The 17227-nt window shown below is 46.1% G+C and overlaps 1 protein-coding gene across 1 annotated transcript in view; it reads left to right on the top strand.

The window, feature by feature from the left end:
• Positions 1 to 17227, top strand: part of SORCS3 (sortilin related VPS10 domain containing receptor 3) — a 498155-nt gene that overhangs the window by 384650 nt on the left and 96278 nt on the right. The window contains exons 9-13 of the mRNA XM_038411611.2: positions 4023 to 4202; positions 8678 to 8824; positions 9585 to 9687; positions 14855 to 14931; positions 15043 to 15134. Of these exons, the coding sequence (XP_038267539.1) occupies positions 4023 to 4202; positions 8678 to 8824; positions 9585 to 9687; positions 14855 to 14931; positions 15043 to 15134 (599 nt within the window). The remainder of the gene's footprint in view (positions 1 to 4022; positions 4203 to 8677; positions 8825 to 9584; positions 9688 to 14854; positions 14932 to 15042; positions 15135 to 17227) is intronic.

Below are 17227 nucleotides of genomic sequence, written 5' to 3'. Positions count from 1 at the left end.
AAACCTCCAGGGCCTCTTCCAATCTGCCCTTCCCGACCCCAAATATGGCGATCAGCTAAACCCTGAGCATATGGGCAAGATTCACCAGCCAGATACTACAGAAAATTCTTTCCTGGGTAACTCAGATCCAACCAATCTAATAGCCCATTTCAGGGGACTAGGCCTATTTACCCTGAATATTTAAAGGTCAATTAATCACCAAAATCACATTATCCCATCATACCATCTCCTCCATAAACTTATCGAGTTTAATCTTAAAGCCAGATAGACCTTTTGCCCCCACTGCTTCCCTTGGAAGGCTATTCCAAAACTTCACTCCTCTGATGGTTAGAAACCTTCGTCTAATTTCAAGTCTAAACTTCCTGGTGGCCAGTTTATACTCATTTGTTCTTGTGTCCACATTGGTGCTGAGCTTAAATAATTCCTCTCCTTCTCCGGTATTTATCCCTCTGATATATTTATAGAGAGCAAGAGGATGGTGATCGATTGTTTTCCATGTCTGCTGAAGGTATGGCAAGAAGTAATCAGCTTGATTTGCAGCAAGGGAGATTTAGGTTAGATATTAGGACAAACTTCCTATGTCTAAGGGTAGTTAAGGCCTGGAACAGGTTACCTAAGGAGGTTGTGGAATCCCCATCATTAGAGGGTGTTAAGAACAGGCTCGACAAACACTGGTCAGGGATGGTTTTTGTCCTGCCTCAGCATGGGGGGAAGGACTAGATGACCTCCTGAGGTCCCTTCCAGCCCTACATTCATTTCTATGATTCTATAATATAAGAGCAGAGAGGGGCAGGGGGAGTGGCCAGAATACCAGGTGTGTGGTCCCTGGGGGAAAGTAGCCATCTAGTGCAATTTAGAGCACCCTTAGGGTATGTCTACCCTACAAGGCAGGGCTGTGATCAGCTCACATTCACTACTCATAGAAACTCGATAAGAACTAGCATGAGTGTAAAGAGGGGTGTCGCTGTGACAGGTCAGCCAGCAGTGGCATGGCTTAGCTGCGTAGAGTCCAACTGTTCTTGGAATGACTGGGTACCTACTTGCTGTCACGGCGCATTCTACCGTGGCGATGCAACTGTTTATACTTAACGCTCTGTGTCCAAGCTGAGGAGTCACGCCCCTACTTTGTAGTGTAGACATCCCCTTAGTCCCCTTTTTATCTGTGCCTGGAACAGGGCAAGGACTCAAGGAGGTATGATTGGCTCCCTAGGAGCTTCCAGCCCTCTACAAAGGAAGCTGTGTATAAGATAATCTCGCCCTTGGAATGCTTAGAGCACACAAAACCGCGGCATGGCTGATAGTCGCTGCTCAGGAGATGCCTGGAACTGAAGAGTTAGGGGTGGCATTGTATGTCAGAGAAGCTGGTGGTTCTGGTAGCAGCACTGTTCCTGGATGGGCCCTGCCAGCTCTTTCACCAGCACTAAATTCGTCCAATCAACCCTCGGGGCGTAATAGGATTCTTTCGTGCACCGTTTGCTGGGACGGGCTGACAGATTAGGAAGAGCACGCTTGGTCCTGGAGCAGAAAGGGCATATGCCTCATCTCAGCAGCAGCGGGGGACTTGCTCCTTGTTTGCCGCATATTGAATCTGAACAAACCCCACTGGACTCCACACTAGATCCAACCATGGGGCGCTGTGTTTGGCTGCCATCGCCATGCAAACGTATTTTCTCGCGGCTGTTCTTCAGTAGATTGGAACAAACAGTTTCTGGAGACAGCTGTCACATCACTGGGATGCCCCATTAAAAACTGGGAACCATCCAGCTCTCTATTGTAGAGCAGGAGCGTCTACGCAGCCACTTTATGGATTGCTGTCAGAAGATGCCCCATGCTATGACAGGAGGCATGAGAGAGTAGCTGCATCGCTACCAATGTCCTTTATTGGCTGATGTTATCATGGATTGTTGGCCTCTGTGGAAGGGGGTGTGGGCAGTCCTCTAGTTCTGATATGCCATATAAAACCATGACTGTCATTTTTAAAATGGAAACTGCTTTTTAGCAAGGTGTCAAAGTGAAGTCTTTTTAGAAGCATAAAGGATCCTTGTTTACTCTGCCTTTGGTCACCAGTACAATCATCTCTTGCAATAATTACTGTCCTGTCAGCTGTTGATTAATGAACACTGCCAGAGATGGATATTTGTTAGGCTAGCACTATGGATAATGCAACATCTCCACTGTCACTGGTCAAATATATTGAGTTGCTGGGACGATTTGCTTTATTCTTACATTTCTTCATCACTCCATTGCAGGAGTGAATTTAATACATTTTTAGGGTTCAAGGAATATTTTTAAAAAAAGGCATCCTGATTCAGATCTTGCCCCCATTGAGGTCAGTGGCAAAGCTCCCATCAATTTCACAGGTGCAGACTCAGACCTGTTAGGGCAGAGGCTCTGAAAGCTTCCCTCCTGGTGTCACTTGGAGGGGCTGTATGAGGTTACTCTGTAACAGCTCTATCTAGTCTTCCTAAACGATCCATGTAGGATAGCACAGAAGATTCAGGTGCATTCTGTATAGGAAGGGTACGTTAGATTGATATTTTCCCCCAAACACTCTCCCCAACCTTATTTTACGATAAGCCATCTGGGATGCTAGCACGGTTGTGCTGACCTGAGCTGCACTCTCACATTTGACCTCAGTGTAGACATTCACTCAGATAAATTACTTTATAGTCTCTCCCTCCTCTTTGGGCATTGGTTAAATACAGTGTGTTTGTGGACAAAGATAAAGTCCCACAATATCTGTGGACGAGCCAGTTTTAAAAGTTCCTTGGTGCAGAAGTAGAAAAGGGATTAATTGAGATTCCTTGGGATCTTGGGGAATTCACTTCCTAGAGATTTAAAATAAATACATTAGGATCCTTACTTTGCCAAAATGCTATTGGCAACCGAAAAACACATCACTGCTAAGGGTTTGTCTAGATCTCCAGTTGAGTTTGTGGCAAGCTGGGGTGTAAACCTACAGTGCACTAGTGTGCCACACCCTATCTGTCCCTGTGGACCCAGCTGCCATGCACTAGAATTTCCCTGGTGTACTTTAATTTGCCTGCTTTGAAATGGGAGTAGATCAATGTGCACTGGGGAAAAATCATGCATGGTACCTGCGTCCACATGGACAATTAGTGCATGGCACACTAATGCGCTGTAGATTTACACCCCAGCTTGCCCCACACAGTTTGTTTAGATGAGCCCTAAGTGACCCCAACTTTGGCTGAGTCACCAGAGATGGCAAGGGTTCAATGGGCCTAGAGCCTGATCTGCCCTCTGAAATGTGGAAACGAGCCCTCTCCAAGAGAAAATTAAGCAACATCGGTGGTGTTTGGAAAATGTCCTAGTATTAAACTAAAAGAGGGAGACTGATGTTGGGCCATAAAGCTGTTTAGGTCTTGGCCACCAGCTGCAATCCAGCTCCGTTGACGGGTGGCTGGTTGGTGGCCCACGTTAAGTGAGCTAGTGGATCCCAATCCAGTTCTCAACAGACAAGTGTCCGGTTGCTAAAATCACTCTGGCCATTAGCACAAAGCGCTACCAAGGCTGGCAGTCTCAGGAGAGATGTGGTAGAGATTTGATCTCGTTCCATCCTCCTACAAGTGATTCTCCTCCTCCTCAGCACTCAGGCTTATTGGCTTCTGTAACGTGAGGGAAGCTAGCACTCCTACTACTCTTACTATACCTTACTCGGTGGACAAAGATAGGATTTTAGGCTCCAGCTCATGAATCTTTCAGGCATAATAAAATTGACTTTCAAATTCATAAATAAAAAATGAAGCTGGATGGAACTCCTTGAAGCTACTGAGAACAAGGACTGCAAAAACCCTATACCCACCCTGTGGCCATTGAAACACCCCCAGCAAAGTCACGTTGGTGGTAATTTATTGGCTTGGTCTAACGGAAAATTGTTTAACGTCTTCTATAACTCATGCTCCTTCTCAACTCTTTCATAAGTCACAGTAATTACTGTGTGTCCCAAAGGGCAAAGAAATATAAAGATCCACGGTAAAAGGCCTTTTATCTTCCTCTAACAGGACATGCATATTATTAGCACGGATGAGAATCAGGTGTTTGCAGCTGTGCAGGAGTGGAACCAGAACGATACGTACAACCTTTATATATCTGACACCCGAGGGGTCTACTTCACGCTGGCCTTGGAGAATGTGAAGAGCAGCCGGGGGCTGGAGGGAAACATCATCATAGACCTTTATGAGGTATGTAGTCAAGGTCACTTTGTAGCACCACCCCTGCATAACACAGGAGCCATCTGCCAATACAGATGAGTGTGTAAACCTCTTAGCATCCTTCCAGGATCTTCAGTTATTTTGCGAATATCCCCCAGAATGAACACATGTTCTGCCCTCACAAGATCCTCCTTGTGTACTAAAATGGAGCTGGTCCCTGAAGAAATCAGTGTTTTATGCTGGACCAGTGCATGCTGGGATAGATTAAATGCATGCTGGGATAGATGTGAGCAGGGAATTTTGGGAGTTTGTTGCTTCCTCAATCATGTTACATTGCAAATGAGGAAGAAAACAGTTTATTCATGTGAAGTACAAGGTTCATATTTTCCCCTGATTCTCTGTCCCATCAAGCACAGATTCAATGTCTAAAATAAAAGGCTTTATTTTCGTAAGCACTCAGCCTTGGCCTAACTTGAGCTCCCTTTGACTACAATGGGAGCAGAGTTAGGCCAACCCTGAGCATTTTGGAAAATCCTGCCCAAAAGATTCTGAAATCTGAATTTAACTCAGGTTGGGCAGCAAGAGGCACTTTTTCTTTTAATCTTGTCAAATCACACGTTGTTACTAGTAGCTGTTATTTCTATTTATTATGAGCATTGTCTGTGACCAGGATCCCGCTGTGCTAGGCAGGGGTGCTGGAATGGGGGGACCAGGAGGCCATGGCCCTCCCACTTTTTACCGGAGGAGGGGGCGGAGAGGAGCGAGTGGGAGGCGGGGTCTTGGGGGGGGAAGAGGCAGCACAGGAGCGGAGTCTCAGGGGAAGAGGCAGTGGGGTCTTGGGGGAAGGGGCAGTGGGAGGGTGGGGCCTCTGGAGGAATGGGTGGCATGAGGGCGGAGCCTCAGGGAGAAGGGGCGGTGCAGGGGGGGAGCTCGGGGGCAGTGCAGTGCAGGGCCACAGTCCAAGCCCCTGTGTCCCCCTTCCCCCCACACTTTTAGGGCACGTCCGCTGCTCCTGGTGCTAGGTAGAAACACATAACAAAAAGTTGGTCTCTGCCCCCAAAAGCTTGCAGTCTCAGTATAAGATGAGAGGTGGCAGGTGGATACTGAGAACATAAGGCAGCAGAGTGAAGATGAAAGACAGAGGAGAGAATAAGGCAGCAATACAGCAGTGCCGGCCAGCATGATAAGCAGTGTCTCAGTGCACCAACTGCCTGATCATTCTTAAGTTGTTGGTAAGTCTCACGACAAAGGATTGCAGCAGTGCCCAGAGGCTCCAATCAGAATCATTCTCCTTGGTACCGTGCAAGACAAGGGCTTGATCCTTCAGACGCTTGCACACATGCCTAACTTTACTCTCTTGAGCAATCCCTTTGGCCTGCACACAGAAGCCCTGGTGCAGGAAAACACTTCAGCACGTATTTGAGCATTGCAACTTTGATGGGATTTAAGCATGTCATTAAACTTAAGGATGTGCTTAAGCACCTTTGTGACAAGGGAGGCTTTCCTGAATTGGAGCCAGAGAAAGGGACCACTTCATATGAGCAAAAGTGGCAAAATCTCAGGCTTTTAAATTACTATGATTAAAAAAAAAGATCCTAAATTCATCTGCTGAGGAAGCATTCCTCAGGAGATGAGATAAAAATCCAGTGAGGAGTCTGGCAAGCATCAATTTTATATAGGATTTGATAGGATAGTATTGAATTCTCCTGTGGATTTTCAAAACAGGTCTCTATCTTTCACCATGACAGGTTTCAGAGTAGCAGCCGTGTTAGTCTGTATTCGCAAAAAGAAAAGGAGGACTTGTGGCACCTTAGAGACTAACAAATTTATTTGAGCATAAGCTTTCGTGAGCTACAGCTCACTTCATTGGATGCATTCAGTGGAAAATATAGTGGGGAGATTTATATACACAGAGAACATGAAACAATGGGTGTTACCATACACAATCTAAGGAGAGTGATCGCCTAAGATCAGCTATTACCGGCAAAGGGGGGGGGGAGAGGAAGAAAACCTTTAGTAGTGATAATCAAGATGGACCATTTCCAGCAATTGACAAGAACGTCTGAGGAACAGTGGGGGGTGGGGGTGGGAGGGAGAAATACCATGGGGAAATAGTTTTACTTTGTGTAATGACCCATCCACTCCCAGTCTCTATTCAAGCCTAAGTTAATTGTATCCAGTTTGCAAATTAATTCCAATTCAGCCGTCTCTCGTTGGAGTCTGTTTTTGAAGCTTTTTTGTTGAAGGATAGCCACTCTTAGGTCTGTAATCGAGTGATCAGAGAGATTGAAGTGTTCTGACATCTGATTTGTGTCCATTTATTCTTTTACGTACAGACTGTCCAGTTTGACCAATGTACATGGCAGCGGGGCATTGCTGGCACATGATGGCATATATCACATTGGCAGATGCGCAGGTGAACGAGCCTCTGATAGTGTGGCTGATGTGATTAGGCCCTATGATGGTGTCCCCTGAATAGAGATGTGGACAGAGTTGGCAACGGGCTTTGTTGCAAGGATAGGTTCCTGGGTTAGTGGTTCTGTTGTGTGGTGTGTGGTTGCTGGTGAGTATTTGCTTCAGGTTGGGGGGCTGTCTGTAAGCAAGGACTGGTCTGTCTCCCAAGATCTGTGAGAGTGATGGGTCATCCTTCAGGATAGGTTGTAGATCTTTGATGACGCATTGGAGAGGTTTTAGTTGGGGGCTGAAGGTGATGGCTAGTGGCGTTCTGTTCTTTTCTTTGTTGGGCCTGTCCTGTAGTAGGTGACTTCTGGGTGACTTTCCCCTCCCTCGCCCCCGGCAATAGCTCACCTTAAGTGATCACTCTGGTTACAGTGTGTATGGTAACACCCATTGTTTCATGTTCTCTGTGTATATAAATCTCCCCGCTGTATTTTCCACTGAATGCATCCAATGAAGTGAGCTGTAGATCACGAAAGCTTATGCTCAAATAAATTTGTTAGTCTCTAAAGTGCCACAAGTCCTCCTTTTCTTTTTATCTTTCATCAGATGATGTCGGCCGCTCTGCCAGGCAGTCACTCTTCTAGGTTTCATTGAGATATTTTTCCTTGTGAGAGATATATTTCTCCTCCTCATTCACCGAAGAGAGGCTGTTTATAAGGAATTCAGTCATCTGATTGCAGTGTAAATTACATTGGTGTGCTACCTTCGCATTCCTGTTGGTGGAAAGTTCCTGGAGAGAGGTTTTTTCTAAGAAGTCCTCCCCAAACAGCCTTGTCCTGTTTGCAACCTGCGCACCACACCTTGTGCAAGGTTGAGCCTATGGTCCCAATCTCGCTCTCAAAGATCCTTTCCCTGCTCATGATGGTCAGTATCGCTGTGAGGCACATTGGCAGTGCAGTGAGGGGAATCTTGCACTGCTGATGCCTATGCCATAACTGCCCTGTGAATACAGAGAGGACATCCGTTCCCAAGCCTGTCTAATCAGAAGAATTGTTTCCTTTATATTGGAGGAGAATTCCAAAGCCTGGCCAGGTGCTGGTTCGGGGAGTGGAGTGCTGCTGTTCTGGTGTATTATTTGTATTGCCAGAGCACCCAGGAGCCCCAGGAACAGACCAGGAGCCCATTGTGCTAGGCGCTGTACAAACACAGAACAAAGACAGTCCCTGCCCCCAGGGGGCTTACAAGCAAAGTAATGGAATACAGCTCCCAGGACACAGAACTAGCGGCTGGAATAGCCACTGTGCCACTGTGTCCCTTTTCACAGGGCACACCTACATACCTAATGCTCTGTATGGGCTAGCGTAGACGAGGTGGCTTGACTCCCGCAAGCCCTGGTAACGATAGCAGCGAGAACTGCACGGAGCAGGTTTCAGCGTGGGTCATGTAAGCGCAGCACGGCCCTTGGGTATGTGCTGGACTCAGCTACTTTAGTTGGTGCGCAGCTTATGTGCTGGACTCACTAGCTAGTGCTGCGCTATTTTTGTTGCTGCTGTTACATGCGCTAGCTGGAGTCAAACTAGCTCAGCTACATTAGTTGGTGCACAGCTTTTATCATGTAGACATATCCTGTGTAAGGGGCCCTGCAGGCTCCCCCAGCTGTTAGCAGTGTGGTCTGGGAGGTGCATTCCCTCTCACTCCATCCCTCGCATCAGCACATCTGCAGACATTCCCACAGACCCCCAAGCCTGCTCATCTTCCTCTGTAGCCTGCCCATCCTGCCACCCTCTCTGCTGCCATGCAGGGAGATCCAACAGAGGTGGGCAGCTTGCAAGGGGCGCGTACCTCCTCAGCATCCCTAACCCCGCCTTCCTCTTGCATACTGAGATTGCAATAGTCCCTTAGCAGTCATGTAGACACCTTCCAGACTTGCCCTCATTAGAAATAACGCAAGTGATTTTTCCACTCCCTGTTCCTCTAGTGTCTGCATGGGTTGCACTGACTTTTTTGCAGAGAGCTCGCCCTCCTGAGAGTCCCGAATGGAGCCTTGTTCTTGCCTCTTGCCTGTTCGCCCGATGTGCTTTTCCATCTCCCTCCATTTTTCCTAGGTAGCAGGGATCAAAGGCATATTCCTGGCTAACAAGAAGATAGAGGACCAGATAAAGACCTACATCACCTACAACAAGGGCAGAGACTGGCGCTTGCTGCAGGCTCCTGACACCGATCTGAGAGGGGGTCCTCTGCACTGCCAGCTGGTCAGTGGCAGAACTTTTCCAGTGTGGAACTGAGAAACCATTTGGTGCTTCATCCTTTAGCCCTCATGCAGGCTAAGCCCCTACTGAAGCCAGTGGCATTCTGGCCAGCATAAGGACTGCAGGATCAAGTGCTCCGAAATAGAACCCAGTTTGTGAGCTGGATCCTCAACTGGTGTAAACTGATGTCGCTCCACTGCAGTCAGTGAACCTACATCGATTTGCACAAGCTGAGGGTCTGTCCCTATGTATTTAAAAGGAATCGGGTCCCAATGTTTCCCTGTTTGTTTCCTGTCTGGTTTTGGACTGCTGGGTACTGAGGAAGTTAAGTCCGTTTCTGTTCTTGTAAATACATAGATTTTAAAGCCAGACAGGATCATCATTATCCTGTTGTCTGACCTCCTGGATCACACAGGCTGGAAAATTTGAAATTTGAAAAGATCTGACAGGGAACTGCATGAGACCACCATATTGATTTTAAAAAACAACAGCAACAAAACCCAAGCATGAACTCTCCTTCCTATGATTCAGCAGAACTGTTCCTCTTTTTCATGCAATTCATTTTTGGGGGTGGGGTGTGGGAAAATATAACACAACATACACACCTTTCTGTATGACTATTAGACCTCTCATGGCTATGGGGAACATTTTTGGAAGGGTATCGGCATAACTAGCCAGTACTCAGACGCTGATTGCTCGCTGTTTCTCTGATCTTGGTTTTTGTGTATTAAAGATTATTCTCTCCACTTCCTCCCCTTGGCAGCCTTTTTGTTCCTTGCACCTGCATTTGCAAATCTCAGAGAATCCATATACATCAGGAAGTATCTCCAGCAAGGAGACAGCTCCCGGGCTTGTGGTGGCTACAGGTATCAATTTTGTCTGTGCTTTCACCCCGTTCTGCCATGCCTTACCTAGACTCCTTCAGGGGAGCTACTAAACTACTGCTGCTTTTAACTGTTCAGTGGTTTGCAATGTCAAAGCTTATCTTGGCTGGGTGAGCGGGGTGGATTAGTGAGCAGAGGGCAGGTGAGGCTGACAAGGAAACATGACAAATGTATTTGTCACAGAGCTGTGAAGTTTTTCAGGTGGGTATCGGCGTCCTATATGTGACATGCAAATTCTGTCCGTGTGTGATGTGTATGTGTGCTTGTGTGAGTGTATAAATATGTACACCATGCCTCATTCTTCTCTTGTTTGCACCAGATTTACACTGATGCCACTCCATTGGCTTTAGAGGAGTTATTCTTCATTTATGTCCAGGTGAGCGAGAGGAGAATCAGGCTCGCATGCTGGGCCAGAGGATCTGGCCCCGTGTAACTGAGAGGCTATTTTTATGACATTAGAAGTTTGCAGTGACTTTCTAGCTTTCTTCACACTTAATGAACCACCTTGGCTCTGGACGGTGCATTATGTGTGGTTGCTCTGGGCCGCCTTGCTTTGGCAGATTGCAATGCTTTCATGACCGCCTGTTGGAATCCTGAACGCCACCGATTTGGCCGATCCATTGTAATTAATCTGACAACCATCGCAGCCCCGTTGTGCTTTCATTTGCCTGCTCACAGTAGGCAGCCTAATCAGGATGGACATAGTAACTCGGTGTGACTTGGAGCTCCCACGATGCTTAGCTCTGTGGGAACTGTTTGGGGGTAACAAAGTGCTTTCGGAATGACTGCCGCTGGGGAGAGCTTGCAAATGCAGTAGAAATGTGTAATTTCACACACACGCTAGCAATTTAATGTACTTTTTTTTTTTTACCTAGGGACCCATAGCGGAACCCTCCCTCTTCTGGCCAATACTTACTCACTTGAGTAGTCCTGTTGCCTGTGATGGGATTGCTTAGATGAGTAAGTGAGTAAAGGCCCATAGCAGTCATACTACAGTGAATTGCAATAGCTGAAACATTCTGCTCATAATGTAGTTGAGTCCTAGTTGTTTCTGGCGGTTACACCCCGAGCAGATTTTATGCTGTTAATTGTAGCTTTAGCTTGCAGTTGTTTCATTTTAGCATGTCATCAGTGTGAATTTGCACTGGGGTAAGCAGTGTGTCCTACTCACTCCCTCCCCAGCACTATGACCATGGAGGTCTGTGGCTGCTTTCACTATTTGCCCCCATCTCTTTCTATCAAGGGCATATTTTTCCTATTAATGGTAATACAAGGAAGTGTGTCTGGGCTCTTGTTTTACCCCTGGGGTTTCCCCTTCAATCTGTTGGTGGGAGCTGAGGCAGACAAGGATTGTGTACACCAGCTGTTGGATAAAATCAGAGCCTTATTGTACTCGAGCATTAGTCCAAATTCAAACTGAACTGACCTTTAGTTAGATTGGGTCAATCCATAAAACTCAGAATTTCATCTAAACACCCCAAAATTCCAGGAAGTTCAGTTGCAGGATGCTAGCTCAGATCCATCTCTTCTCTTTCTTCAGTTTGTTTCCATTCTCATGCACTTCTGTGCTTCTGTATTCCAGCCAGCACTGGAAATTGAACCAAAATCCTGAGAGAGAGCATGCTCTTGCAATATTTATGGCCTGGCTTTTAGCAAGGAAGGTACTGTATGTTTTGCAAAAGATCCTCTCCTCAAGATTTCTAGCTCAATGTTCCAGATCGAAGAGATTCAGGTTATTTGGGTTAAACGTCCCAACTTTGCAAAGTTTATCCGAACTAAACTGTCAGGTGCTGGCAGCCCACTCCTCCCCACAGCAAGTGTGTATAAACGGTCATGGCTCATGATACAGTTCTTACAGTGGCCTTTATTCTTACTAAATTCTCTAGGAAGCAGATAAGATGCCAGAGGCAGCGAAAGAATGAAGTCCTAGGCAATGGTCTAGATTACTAGACAATAAGTTTCTTTTCAAGCTGTCACTGCATGGGATGAAAGCTTCACTTGTATAACAATTAACCTTTAAAAGGCAGAACCATCATTTCTGTGTTGCTGCCTTGTGCAATAAAAGGCTTAACCTGGTGGGAATTGGCACATCTGTTTTCATTAACCACGGCCAACAGCAGCACTGTATCAGCACAGACAATTCAAATTACTCATCACAAACTTATTCTCATAGGTCTTGTCTTTGCTCTGCTTCCCTGGGAAAGTTTCACAGCCAGTGCGACAGCTCCACCAGTAGTAATAATGGTGGGAGCGCTAGCCTAGATATCAGATCATTGGTCTGACTCTTTAGCAGAGAAGAGGCACATATCAGCCTCTCGTTCCACGCTTGTCAGGACCAAGGATCTGATCCAAATCGTATTGAAGTCAATGGAAGTCTTTCAGTTGACTTCAGTGGTCCAAATGAGACTAAAAGGGAGAAAAGAAGGGATTCATGAATCAGGGCATGAATCATGAATATAGAGACAAAAACATCTGGAAATGGTAGTGATGGAGTTCCAGCAAGCAAGAACTCGTTTCTCTTTGCTACCAGCCATAAACCCCAGTTGGACAGTTGGTTTCCAGACCTTGAGGCTTGGAGACGAAAATATCCATAGGAAAACCTGATTCAGTATGGCAGTTCCTATAAAGAAGGCATCTGAAAGTCAAGCTTCAGGGCATAAACCAACCTCTGACTCTTGGGGGTGAAGAGGAAACTTTTCCTACGGGCAGGTCAACCAAAACTGCCTATTGCAGGGTTTCTTCTACTTTCAGCTGAAGCAGCTAGCACTGGCCACACTTGGTGGTCACAGGACAATGGAGTAGATCAGTGTTCTCAAACTGTGGGCTGTGACCCCGTTTTAATGGGGTCACCAGGGTGGCATTAGACTTGCTGGGGCAGAAGCTGAAGCCTGAGCCCCACGGCCCAGGGCTGAAGCCGAAGCCCCAGGGGCTCAGGTTACAGGCCCCCCAACCTGAGGATGAAACTCTTGGGCGTTGCTTTGTCCCCTTGCTTGAGGTGGTGCGGCTTGGGCTTTGGCAGGGCTTGGGCAGGCTCTGGCTTCCATCTCCCATCCTGGGATCAAGTAGTAATTTTTGTTTTCAGAAGGGGGTCACAGAGCAATGAAGTTTGAGAACCCTTGGAATAGATGGACTAAAGGATTAAGGGAGTGTGGTAATTCCTGTATTCCTAATACTTGTACCAAAACCTTTCTTGAATCACCTCGTAGCGGGCTCAACCCTGTTCCTCAGGTTTTATTTTTGGAAACAGGAGTGTCACAACAACTTGGCTAGTTTTATCATCTCTGATGGAGCTTGTCAAGATGCATCTGGGCTTTAATTCCTCATTTTCCATCATTAAATGTCAGGAGCACAATTAACATTTTCATTAGTCTGTTTTTATTGTGCTCCTATTGAGTCTACAGATGTGTAGGAGTGAATCTTCCCTTACTGTTTTTAGAGGAAAAATATTAGCTCCTTCAGAAAAAAAAATCAGGAAAATTATACCCTAGTTTAAAAATATCTTAGCTGTCGGGAGAGGGAATTTTATGGATCAGTGGATATGGAATGTGCTGTGGAGTCTTTCATCCATTGGTTCAACCCTCAACAGTGTTCATATTGTCTGTGAGTCATTACCATTTGAGGGCCTTTCAGTGGTATATGTGACCGAGTGAGTTCCCTCAGTCTACTTTGTAGGATACAGACATCCATGCTACAGAACCCCAACTGGGACAGGTTAACAATCTTGTTGGCAGACTTGTCAGGAAATCCAGTTAACTGCGTGGAGTCCGAACAGAAAGTTTACTCTGGAAGATGCTCCTCCAGGGTAGAATCATAGAATCATAGAATATCAGGGTTGGAAGGGACCCCAGAAGGTCATCTAGTCCAACCCCCTGCTCAAAGCAGGACCAAGTCCCAGTTAAATCATCCCAGCTAGGGCTTTGTCAAGCCTGACCTTAAAAACCTCTAAGGAAGGAGATTCTACCACCTCCCTAGGTAACGCATTCCAGTGTTTCACCACCCTCTTAGTGAAAAAGTTTTTCCTAATATCCAATCTAAACCTCCCCCATTGCAACTTGAGACCATTACTCCTCGTTCTGTCATCTGCTACCATTGAGAACAGTCTAGAGCCATCCTCTTTGAAACCCCCTTTCAGGTAGTGTGAAACCCCCTTTCAGGTAGTAAATGGGGTAATGGGGAGGTAGGGTGACTTACACGCTGCTACCTTGCACAAGCGGAAGACTTCAGTCTCCAGGACTAATGCTCAAACGACTGAGCTATCCCCCCCTTTATCGCCAGCTCATTTGGTCCCGGGTCATTCTTTACACCCTAGCTCCACCAAGATGTAGTTCATATCAGAAACAGGCCAGCCCTTGACAGAGAGACCCTGGTAATTTCACCATAAGCCTCATCTGTTAGGCTTCACCGCAAGCCACGAGTGAACGCAGCAGGAGGTGCTGTTTGATACGTGCACTGCTTCTGAGATCAGTACATTGGTCCATTTGTTTTTTGGAAGAATCCTGCGGTGAAATCTGAGCCCCACTGAAATCATTGAGAGTTTCACCATTGACTCCAGTGGGACCAGGATTTCATCCTTGAACTCCAGCTCTGATGAGGTAAAGACAGTATGAATAATTTGATTTGGGTCGTGTGAATTTGTCTTTTTGCTTGAATTTGCATGAGACATGGTGATAGGAAGAATTAAATGTTTCCATGTCAAAATACTGCAAACGCTAGGTGAATGCAGAGATGCGCTTTGGTGCAAAATTTTCAGAAAAATTACTGATTTGCATACACAGTTGTCACGATTGCAACCATGGCAGACAATAGATATGTGGCTGTGTTTGTGCTTTCCTGAAAATGTAGGCCTTAACACAGAGCAGTCCAGTCATGTGTATCTCATGTTGTTGCAAATGCACACATTGTCACTTGGGGTAAAAGCAAACCAGTGAAGCAGTCTTTCTCAGCTATTTATTTTAAAACATTTTACTATTTTACTGTTTGCAACATTCTCCTATCTTAATCCTCCCACCTGTCCCAGGGTGTTGTCATATAATCCTGGAATTAAGACAACAAAAAACTTTGGTTAAACCAGTTACCCCTGATTTCCTGCAAAAATGTGATTTCCCCCCTCCTGCCACACAAGAACTTATGAAATTCACTTGTGTTGCAGGCAACATTGGCTCTGAACTCACATATACCGATATCAGCACGTTTATATCTTCTGATGCCGGAAACTCGTGGAGACAGGTACAGTCATATGTGGGGAAAGGGAGCTGTGGGCCTTTTGCAAACCTTTCCAGCTGCTCTCTGGGCCTCAAATGGCTTGAAAAGCTAACACTATACCTGACTTGTTTCCAGATCTTTGAGGAAGAATACAATGTGTGGTATCTCGACTGGGGTGGGGCACTTGTGGCCATGAAGCATACGTCAATGCCCATCCGGCATTTGTGGTAAGGCTGTTTCCCTTGCTTTGAGAATGTTCTCTGGTGGGGGGAGGGGTCTAAACTGGAATTGTCCAAAATATAATTAAGATCTCTCAGTTCTGGAGTGGATCCTTCTCCCGCCTGCTGGTTATGTAATATAGGTACCCAGAACACTAAGGAGCAGATCAAATAATCTCTTACTCAGCTACTAGAGAAGTAATTCTCCAACTGTGATCATCTGCAGAGCACTTTGTGGTAGCCCACAGAAGTCTGGGGAAATCACATGATTCTAGTCCTTCATCTTGTCACTAGTTGATTTCCACAGGCGTTTAAGGTTGAGGCCTCCTGAGTTACACACTTTGGGTCAGATTTTCCGACAAGTTTGGCTCTCCGTTAGATAGCAAAGTCAGTGACCAGATTTTAAAAAAAGAAACAAACCTCATGCTGGGAGCCAAGCTCTTATGAACGTTCTTCCCCGAGTGATATCCTGCACAGCCTCGTTGATTACAACAAGTGTTGGTTGCAAAGTCCATGCATCATTTGGCCAGCAGTTGCAGGGGATTACTCTGCTACTCAAAAGGATACTTTTTTATTGGTGTGAGTGTATGTCGGCACTGGAGCCAGGAAGAGGGGTTTGCGGATGATAATAAAGAGGAGCAAGAGGATGGATAAAATGTGTATGGGAGCAAGGGAGGGAAGGAAGGATTACCAGATGATGGAGGAGCAGAGCAGGAGAGGACCAGATGGGACAAGGAGATGGAGTGAAGAACAGAAGGAGACAGGGTGATTGACTTGATGCGAAAAGGACAACACATTCATCTCACAAAAGACTGACAGAAGTACAGAGATACTTTGCTAATGTTACTTGCCCCATTTAAGATCCCGCTGCAGTTTGCCAGAGAGAGATTGGTGAGCACAAATGGGATCCGGAGCTCAGGGTGGGTTTTGAGATGATCACTTTGTTCAAGATGTAGTTCTCACTCTGAAGACGTTCGAGAAGCCTGTGCACTCGAGACACTGCCCAAACCATCTCCTCCACCTACTGAACTTTGGGGGAGTTGGGATGTAGGTCTGAACTTCACAGTTGGCCCTCATGACTACAGGACTTCACGCTGTTATAGGCTGAGCTTTCTCTGCTTCCGCTGAGATTAACAGGAGTTCACGGTGCTGAGCATCTCAGCGCATGGAACCTACAGTCAGACAAACCAGACCCCTGGCACAGAACCTCCACCAGAATTTGGGCGAGTGGGATATGGTTTGGAACTTCAAAGCCATCCTATTTTTCAACCAAGTGATGTGCATGATAAAGAGATGTCAGGGTTGATGTATTTTCAAGCCATGAGCCTGAATGTCTCCTTTTGAAGCTGGAGCCCTCCTGAACTTTTAATTGAACTAATATGCAATAATTACATGCATTACACATTACAGAGTGCACTTGCTCTATGGATGTGTGGGGGCAGCAGGCTCAGTGCCTGCAGTAGATAAGGGGAACTGCTGACAGATGTCTAAATTAGCATCACCATCAGTCTTGTATCTTGGGTGACGTCGGAGCACGGCTAATGGACTGACCAACTTCTGAAGTTGTTACGGAGGAAATTTAACAGAAATAATCTTCAGAGCTGAGGTTCATATTCTTCTGTGAATGAGAGACCCCTCTCTTCTGATTGCTGACCAGCGCTCTTGTCTCCACACGCAACACAAACATAAGCGGAAACAGAGCTTTCAGTCAAATAAAAGAAGAAAGTAATGGCGTTTGGCCACAGTAATGAGATGCTAAGGTCTCTCCCACTTGATTCATTAATACACAAAATCCTTCAGTTAAGTAACATCCAGGCAGAAGCCAGGGGATTCAAGGCTCAGGCTAAACTGTTGTCCTTCATACGATGATGTTTTAGGAATGCACTTTATTAAGATCATTGATGGTTGCCTCTTCACCTCAAAGCCTTACATCCTTCTTTGCCACAACCAGGCAAATGGCTCTATAATAACTTCCACTAGGGGTTTCCAGCAGGGTTTGAACCTTCTCCATCAATGCACACACTTCTACCGCTTGAACTAAAGGAGTAACTCCATTAGTTTCGCACCAGTAGCAGACTGTTTTTGTCACTGTGAGTTAGCCA

Source organism: Dermochelys coriacea, chromosome 7, assembly GCF_009764565.3.
Source record: "Dermochelys coriacea isolate rDerCor1 chromosome 7, rDerCor1.pri.v4, whole genome shotgun sequence".
Lineage (NCBI taxonomy): Eukaryota > Metazoa > Chordata > Testudines > Dermochelyidae > Dermochelys > Dermochelys coriacea.
Note: the sequence above shows the minus strand (reverse complement) of the source record. Positions and strands in the feature narration are given on the sequence as shown.